Genomic DNA, 9,295 nt, shown 5'->3' with positions numbered 1-9,295 from the left:
TCAGCCTCAAAGAGTTAAGTTTCTTATGGTCAGTCCTTTGTATTGTGCAGAGGTGACCCGTCTGGCGGGGCTAGTAAATAGTTAGTAAATCCATCTAGCGCAGACACTTTCACAGACTCAGCTCAGTTCAGCTGCTCATCATTTTTGAAACCCCAGTTCTGTGTGCACACACTATCTTCATGGACCCCTACTGGCCCACGCACCAAAACCCCTGGACATGGCCTGAGACTCTCTCCTTAGCAGCTCTGGTTCTCCAGAACTTCTGTGACTAGTTCCAGATAAACAACTCAAGAACGACAAAGCCTCATTCACACTGCGATGCTGCCTTCCTCCCCATAAAGCTTTCTGGCATAAAGAGGAAACCAATCTTGGGGTATGATTTCAAGTCTACCAGAAGCTGGTTTTAAAAGGGAAGCAGGAAAAGGAAGGTGCAGATCCTGATTAATAGCTTAGTGGTTTTGTTTTGTTTTAAACAAACTCAAATGAAAAATTTTAATAATGCTTTCAGGTTGCCCAATGTACTATGTGTAAAAGCAGCTCCAGAGGCTGGATTCTGGGCTTCCTAATGACGATTGCCATCTTTTAGGCTTGTACATCTGCTTGTAAACATCCACAACTCCTCTCTTACAACCCAGTCTGAAATGGAGATGCCATCTTTCATTCAAAAACTAGATTTCTCTTTAAGATTCCTATTTCTTTCTCAAAGTAAGTTTGGTTCATACATAGGGATTGAGTCCCAAATATATTTTCAATTCAATCTTAAGTAGAGTATGGATGTCATTAAGAGATTTATTATGAAAGATTTGGCAAAAAAAAAAAAAAAAAAAAAAAAAAAAAAAAAAAAGAACGCTGTCTATAGGTAGTGTTTGTTAGATTTCTATAGTAGTTAGTAGGAACTTTTCAAAGATTACATTTAAATTCCAATACCTATTTTGTTGTTGTAGCTACTATGGTACTATTTACCAAAAAGTCATAGTGGGATTAACTAAAGAGTGTCATAAGTAAATTGTGTAAACTAGGGCCATCTTCCCATTGTAAAAGACAGCCCTGATTTTAGGTTGTAGCTACTTCAGAGAGTCAAAATGGAAATAACACACACTGTCCACATAGCTACTGTGAAATCTGTAATACAGAATGACTCTTTATTTTGACACATTTCAACTGTGAATATAACTTGGTAACTAATAAGAGATGTTCACACAAAGTAACTCTTAAGCCCTCTTAACTTCTTAGTGGATTCTTTAACCATTACAAATGGAACTGATGTTAACAGACCTTAAAGACTCCCAGTAACCTGCTGTTCTGCGAAAGGAAACAATGCCCATCCACTCCATTAAAACAGAAGGCAGATAATATTGAACAGTGCCTAAAAAACAGAAAAGAAGTGTTGCCTGCTGGGAAACTGCAGTTGCTTCAGAATAACAAAACTGCGATTCACTGTCATAACAAAGACCTTCACTGCACGGAACTAAAAAACAGCATGGATGTGGTCATGGAATGTCACATCAGGGTTTCTGTAGTATTCAATTATAGGCAGTAACACTGATCATATAGTGCAAACTAGGTAAAGTTGCGTTTCACTGTGCGAGATGAGGAACAGGCGCAGATGCTCAGTAGGATACCATTAAGACAGAAAATGGCAAAAAATAAATATCAAAACTTTTATCAGTGTAAAAAAGTAACTGGGTTATTGTATAACCTAGAGTCTGGCAAAAAAGGCCTCAAAAAAGTTCTGTCTTTACAAGTCTCACAGGTTTACAAATGAAGTGCCCTTCCACGGGTCCAGTCACACCAGCGACTCCATGCTCTCCGCAGGGTCTGATTCCTCTGCCGTTAGCACAGCACCGTTTTTGTCCCCTGTCATAGGACCATTTCCATTTTCTCTAGTGCTGACCAAGCTGAGCATTGCTTTGTAGACAAACTGGTATTGTTCCTGAAAAACCAGAGGAGAGAGTGGGTTAGGCATTGTATCCAAGATGGAAAGACTGCTCAAAAAACAAACAAACAAAAAAAAAAAAACCAAAAAAAAAAAAAAAAAAACAAACAAAACACCCCCAAAGAGACAAGAAGAGCAGAAACCTCATCTAAGAAACTTTAAAAGCGACCACTGGAATCCTTAACTACTAAGCTAGCTCTGCTGTCTGTATGTCCTGCCTGTCCCTGTTTCGGTGCTGGTGGCTCGTGAAGGTAAGAGGAGCCCTCATTTTGTAACTGGACCACACACTGCTATTAAGCAGAGTGTTTTTCTTTTCCTTTTATCTACAACATTACTTATATTTTGGGCTAGACAATTCTGTGTATGCAAGGGCTGTCTGTGCATGGCAGGGTGTTTACCTGTAGCCTTGGCCGTTATGCACTGAATGCCAGAGAACATCTGTCCAGTTGTGAAACTCAGATACTGCCGGTGCCACACTAGTTAAGAACCCCAGGTCTAGAGTACAAATCTGGGCATCAGCTGATGCTGTAGATTTGATACATACACAAACAAACCACTTACAATGTCTGTGAATACTCCAGGTCTCATAAGATTGATCATTTTTGCCACCTGGAATACATCCACAGCATTTTCATTCTCCAGCTGCTGGGACAAGGTGGTAAGAGCACACAGCATTCCTGCAGAAACTGCTCCATACCTGGGGAAGAGAAAGAAGTGATGCTAGGTTAATAAATGGGGTGCATGCAGCAGACAGAAATTACCACCTCACACTTCCTTAGGATCCATACCTGGGGAAGAGAAAGAAGTGATGCTAGATTAATAAATGGGGTACATGCAGCAGACAGAAATTACCACCTCACACTTCCTTAGGAACTAGGTAGGCTGCGCTGGTGTCTATTCCAGAACAGAATGAATTCAACGTTAGACAAGGGGAGGGATTCGAAGTTTACATATGGGGAAAGGCTGGAAGAAGCTGGAAGGTGACCCCAGGGACAGATCAACAGTCTCAACTAACCAGGACCCCAGAGATCTCTTAAATACTGAGCCACCAACCAGGCAGCATACGTTAGCTGGTCCAAGGCCCCCCCAACATATATACAAGCAGAGGACTGCCTGGCCTGGCCTTAGTGAGATAAGACAGGCCTAACCCTTGAGAGACTTGAGGCCCTAGGGAGTGAGGGAGCCTGGTGTGGGGGTGGGTGGTATGAGGAATTGTGGGAGAGTGAACCAGGAGGGGGTAATAACTGTAAAAAAATAAGTAATAAAAATTTTATAGTTCATAAAAAGGGCATTTTTAAAATATAAAATCTGCGAAACTGTTCTAATAGAACAGAAGCTTAGCTCGATATCTAATCAGAAACAAAAGGTTCAAAAACAGACTTGGAAATGTTACAAATTTGGTGTTGGATAACCTACCTGTGAAGATTATGTGCAGGTAGTATTACACAGATATTGTAATACACAGGTATTGTGAGGCACAGGTATTGTGGTGCACAGGTATTGTGAGGCACAGGTATTACAATAGGTGGGAGAAAAAGAAAGCCAACTCAATATGAGAACCTTGACTTTTTCCTATCACATAAATAGCGCTACAGGGCCCACATTGTCCAATGTTCTTAGACATATAAAATGTCCATTCTGTTGCAACCCTAGCCTTTAATAGCTGAGCCTTCTCTCCAACCCTCAGGCAGAGAAACTGAATGATGTTTTAGCTAACCACAGGCACATTTATGTTGTTCCTATAAGATTCCAATGCAGCTGTGAACTCCTATCACCAGTGACATAACACAGAAGCATCCCAGGGTGGCAGTGTCTGTGGTAATGCTGGTTTCAACAGGTCTCCTTGCAGCATGTAAGAGGTGGCGCACCCACACCATGGCATTGTATACAACAGGATCACCAAATGGCGAATTTGTAAGAACTTACGGGTTTTGTTATGTATAAATACATGTGGCTCAAAACAAGTCAGAAGTTCTCAAACTAACTTTGAGTTACATTTTAAGTTTCAAAGATACAGCCAGGTAGCCCTCCTTCAAACTGATTGCTAGCTGATCAGATACTAATTTCTCCTAGTTTTAAAGTGTAAAAGCCTTTGAGAGGCTGATGACTCATGGGTGTGAAGGGAGTTCGACCATCTGTATTTACTCTTCTGAGCTTCTTTCAGTAATAAACTCTGGGGAACATCTGTTAGGTTTGTTGCTCTCAAATGGTTTTATGAATGCTTTTCTAGTGTTGCTAGTACATGTTTTAAAGTGCCCCCCCTTCTCCAGTGTTTATAAACATTGCTTATGATTATTTTGTTTCCCTGGAATACAGAGCTTTCTAACGATTTACATCTAAATGATGTAAATCAAGGTTACCTTTGATTTGCGGGATGCTGTCTGCAGCCCAGCGTTGTTTTTAAAGATTTTCTTTCATAGCTTCTAATCTGTTTTTGTCATGTTTCAAGAACAGGTTATAAATGTGCACTGCTGCTCTAAGTCCTGAACCCACACCCTGCACATTTTCATTGCGTATTCTTCTCAGAACACCCGTAAACTGCTCCACTCTGGCCCATTCTATAAGGGTTTGGAACCAGACTATAAAGGAACAAAAGATGGTATTAGGATGTTTATGACCCTGAATGTTATACAGATGACAAGGAAAGATTTCTTCCCAGTTTTTCAGTTCTCCCTCACAACACGTCGCCTCTTCTCCGTTTATTCAGCGTGACTGGGTTCCAGCGTTTCCTTTCTGTCCTCACACACTATGTTTGGTTAATTCCTAAGTTCATGGAGTCTCTGTTGCTCTTCCAAATGGTCTCTTCTTGTGGCGCTCACTGTCTGTTTGCCTTCAGTTAATGTATAGAGAACCAAATGGTGTTGACTTGGTGAACTTGGACACAGGTACACGGCACAACTCTTGAGACTCTAGTAATCTGTAGATTCTCTGGGCAGTGGACATAAGATGTGAGTGCTGCCTCTTTATGATTTATTCTCCTTGTGTTTCCTGCCTCTGTCAAACTTGGGATTGTGCAATGTGCCAACACTGGATGCAGGCAGGCTCTTTATGGTCAAGTTACTAAAGATCTAAATAAAAAAATGAAAGCATGTGCCACAGGCTTCTTGTAAATGGTATCTGGCTAAGGATGGCAGCTTGTTTTCTTTGCTGAAGCCATTGGAGGGGGTATGAATGGATGCTAGTTTATTCCATTATCTATTATGGACGTTTTCTGATTTTTATCTCTCTTGACTATTTTTTAATTCCGCCAAAAATGTCCTGACTTGATCCATACATTTGATGCTAGTGAGTAGATTGCCGGATAAAGCATATTTTCTCACAATGTGCAGCTTTACTAGATTTTGTTGGACAGTATTTTACTCCTGATTTTTAAAATGTATAGGACCAGCCTGTACATTGCAATTCTGGTGCTAGCCTTCTCTGTTTAAATTGTCCCCTCCTTCACTGTCTCTCTATTTCTGTTATTGTTACAGCATGGCTCAGAGAGAGCTTTGGGGCCCAGGTCCTTGGAGAGCTGTCTTTCTTCCTCACTTCCTAGTAATCACTACTGTGTGCTGTGTTCTCTTCTAGATAACCACTGCACTGTTTGGTTTTGAGTCAACTTGACACAAGCTGGAGTTATCACAGAGAAAGGAGCAGCAGTTGAGGAAATGCCTCCATGAGATCCAGCTGTAAGGCATTTTTTCAACTAGTGATCAAGGAGGTAGGGCCCAGCCCATTGTGGGTGGTGCCATTCCTAGGCTGGTAGAACTGGGTTCTATAAAAAAGCAGGCTGAGCAAGCCAGGGGAAGCAAGCCAGTAAGTAACATCCCTCCAGGTCCTCTGCATCAGCTCCTGCTTCCTGACCTGCTTGAGTTCCAGTCCTGACTTCCTTTGGTGATGAACAGCAGTGTGGAAGTGTAAGCTGAATAAACTCCTTTCCTCTACAACTTGCTTCTTGGTCATGATGTTTGTGCAGGAATAGAAACACTGACTAGGACAGGCACATACACTGAGTTACCCTTCCCAGTGAAATTATCCTGTTGTTGTCTTCACTTGATATCAGAGGCACATTCGGGTGTAGTGACCAGCCCCACAGTCTTACAGTGAGACTATGGGTAAACTTCAGTTGCAAACAGGTGTGGCTTAGAATAGGGACGGGCACAAATCATGTAAACACCACCGACTACCTATGTTTTGTAACATAAGATTATAAGAACACAGTCTCAAATACTCCGTTATTTCCCCTAAAATTTATTATTTCTGGCTTTTTATCAGAGAGCATATCAGCTATGATTCCACTACACAAATTAGTAGCTTATTGACAGTCTTCTTCTGTCTCTTCCTCAGATAACTTATTTATAATCATCTTAATGTAAGTAATTTATAAGAGGTAAGAACCTAGAAGAACAAACTTTAAGACATTTGAGAATTATTTGTTTAAGTAAACATGTAAAAGTTGAAGAGCCTTTTCTTTAATTTATACGCCTGTAACGGTTTCCTTCCTTACAGTTTCCATCAGCACTGCCCCGCCCTCCGCCCCGCCCCCTGCCCCGCCCTCAGGATAAGCTGGGACAGTAGAAACATGTCACCTCCCTGATTCCATGACTGCACCTTCTCTCAGGCCAGCCGTTCTTTATTGTTTTTGCTTCCTATCTTTGGCCCCCTTCATTCTTTTTGCTTTCATCTGTTGACTACCTGTATTTTAACAGTTTTATCTGTTTCCCCCCCTAGTTTTTAAAGCTGGGAGCCAAGGTTCTTTTAGAACTTCAACAGAGGCAGTTTGGGCTATGACTTCTGAGGGCACATGCAGTTTGAAAGTTAATGCTTTGGTCACTGCTAATTATTCTGCAGTTTCCATCTTGACTACCTCTTTATTTACAAATAACCTTAAACATGAGAATTTCAGTTTCCATTCATAGGCTCTAAACATATCTAACTATGGGTTTCTAATTTAATGCATTGTGACAAAGGGGTGTGGCTTTGTATCCAGTCTGCAGTGATTTATTGAAATTCAATTTTTGGTCATTGTATATGAATAAGTCATCATTTCCACAGACTCTTATGCAGCACCCATAAGTGCAGGTGTGTCTGCACAACACCAGGAAAAGCTCGGCTATTTAAGTCCTTTCCAAATGCTACTTTTCCAATGACTCTTGCCCAGTTAGTTCACTTTCAGAACTGGACCCGTCACTGTCTGAAACCTTTAGTTCATCTTTGGGTTCTGTGCACCGCCTCTTAGACCAACAAGAGATCTCATGTCTAGCCTCCGCTAGTTCTACGTCAGCCCCCTTCCTTCCACAGCCCACCTCTTTCATTTATAATAGCATAGCTTTGATTTTTTAATGTATTACTTTTGTTAACTGGCTTATAATATGTTTGTACTCATTCCATAAAAGACCCCATTGGCTCTGTAAATATATTATTTTAATACCTGCTATGACCGCTCTATTTTACTGTTTTTGTTTAGTCCTGTCTCGTTGCGCTGTCTTTGACAGATTCTCAGTTGTACTAGGTCAACCTTATTTTCACTGTATTTTTAAAAAGTCATCTGACTGACTTGGTTTTATGAAGGAAACAATTTAACCTTTACTTAACATGTTCCAGTGAAACCTCCCGATTTGTTTTTGCAGCTCTTCTTAATGATTAGCTCTAGCTGGGCAGGCAGGACAGTACCTAGCTAGCGGGGCAGGCGGTCATCTAGTGCGATGCCCACCGCCTGCTGCAGAGTGTGCTTTTAAGTGTGTGTGTGTGTGTGTGTGTGTGTGTGGGCATGTGTGCCTGCCTTTCTGTGCGCTGCCAACTCTACCACGGCCATTCTTAACTCATGTTGAGCATTTCAGTCTAGGACAGGTGACACATGACAGTAGTTGTAACACATAGCCTAGGCTATACCTGAGATGTTTGTACACGAGGAAAGAACCCATTTCCTAGAAGTGTGTGAGCATCAAGGCTTAAGAATGCCTAGGAACTAAAATCTATTGTACCTGCACATCTAACACTAGAATACAAGGAAGACTGAAGAAAATAAAGGCCGATCCTTTTAGAACTTTGTACACTGTGTGTGATTGAATAGTTGCCGAGTTCCATTCAGAATCACATGGACTGAAATTACTAACGCTACATCACACAAGAGTCGTGTACAAATCCACTGCTTTTGGAAGTTGGCTTGACATACTTTCTCTAGTTAAAAGTAATGCTGACTTAGCGCTGGGTTTTTGTTTGGTTTGTTTGTTTGTTTTTTGCCAGAGTATTTGGTCTTTGTTGATTCTAAAGTGGATGAAGAGCCATGTCTGGTATGCATATTATCTATGACCACAGAACTATTACACCAGCAAAGGAGAAAGGTAAATGTCAGCCCAGCTACAGACCCATCAATCTACAGTGGTGACCTGCTTACAAGATTGCTTATGCAACAGTGGCACAAAGCTTGTGGGAGTAACCAACCACTACCAGATTTAAGTTAAGGTCCACCCCATAGATGGAACTGATACCCAACAAGGCTTGGGTGGCCAGGAACCTAGGAGAAAACCAAGTACTACTGTTTGATTAAAGGAACTTAGCAATAAAATAATTCTGAAAGACATTCTGATATAGTCAAAGATCTGTGCCTTGCTCAACCATCATCAGAGAGGCTTCCTTCTGCCAATGAGAACAAATATAGAGACCCACAGGCAGACACTATAATGAGAGTGAGAGACCTTGAAACAGTCAGCTCTAATGCAGAGATCTCCATCAAATCTCTCCCCTCAGGGCTCAGGAAACCCTGTAGGAGAGGAAGCAAAAAGACTGTAAGAGTCGGAGAGAATTAAAGAAACCAAGGAAACAGGGCCTTACAAACACACCATGACGGAAAAGTACATACAAGCTTAGAGACACAGGCAGCACGCTCGGGGCCAACACAGGTCTACACCAGACAAGGTCCTGGAGTCGAGAGAAGTGGGTACATACTCCTTCCCTAACCCAGAAGCCAGTGCCAATACATACCTGCTTGTAAATGAAAACTTAGTTTTTTCAAAGGTAATCTCACTGCAGAAACAAACCACTCTTAAGGATAGGCCCGTGCCCAGCAGTAGACGGCCAAGAGAAAATAAACAGCATCTTTTGAGGTTCTTTGTCTCATAATGTTGTGTCAGGGGCATTTTTCTTTTCCTTTTTTCCCTTAAAGTTCCTTTGTGTGTGTTTTATTGCTTCTGGTTCTGTGTGTCTACGAGGGTACTATATGTACATCTCTGTGTCTCTATGTGTTTCTCTTTCTTTGTCTTCATTTCTTTTTTTAGTAAAAATAAAAAAAGGGGGGGGTATCATAGCTGGGAACAATGTCCAGAGTTACAGAGTGATCACTGTGAAGAAGGTAAAATTTCATTTATTAGTCAGTAG

General features: G+C 41.3%; 1 protein-coding gene across 3 annotated transcripts in view; it reads right to left on the bottom strand.

The window, feature by feature from the left end:
• Positions 1 to 1,111: 1,111 nt before the first annotated feature.
• The window catches only part of PTPRG (protein tyrosine phosphatase receptor type G), a 659,839-nt gene continuing 651,655 nt past the window's right edge, over positions 1,112 to 9,295 (bottom strand). For all 3 annotated transcript variants that reach the window (XM_080926850.1, XM_080926851.1, XM_080926852.1), the window contains 2 exons: positions 2,498 to 2,633; positions 1,112 to 1,933 (listed from right to left, as the gene is read on the bottom strand). In XM_080926850.1, coding sequence (XP_080782976.1) covers positions 1,787 to 1,933; positions 2,498 to 2,633 — 283 coding nt within the window. In that variant the 3' untranslated portion in view covers positions 1,112 to 1,786. The remainder of the gene's footprint in view (positions 1,934 to 2,497; positions 2,634 to 9,295) is intronic.

This window comes from Micromys minutus (genome assembly GCF_963924665.1).
Source record: "Micromys minutus genome assembly, chromosome: 12".
Classification (NCBI taxonomy): domain Eukaryota; kingdom Metazoa; phylum Chordata; class Mammalia; order Rodentia; family Muridae; genus Micromys; species Micromys minutus.
Note: the sequence above shows the minus strand (reverse complement) of the source record. Positions and strands in the feature narration are given on the sequence as shown.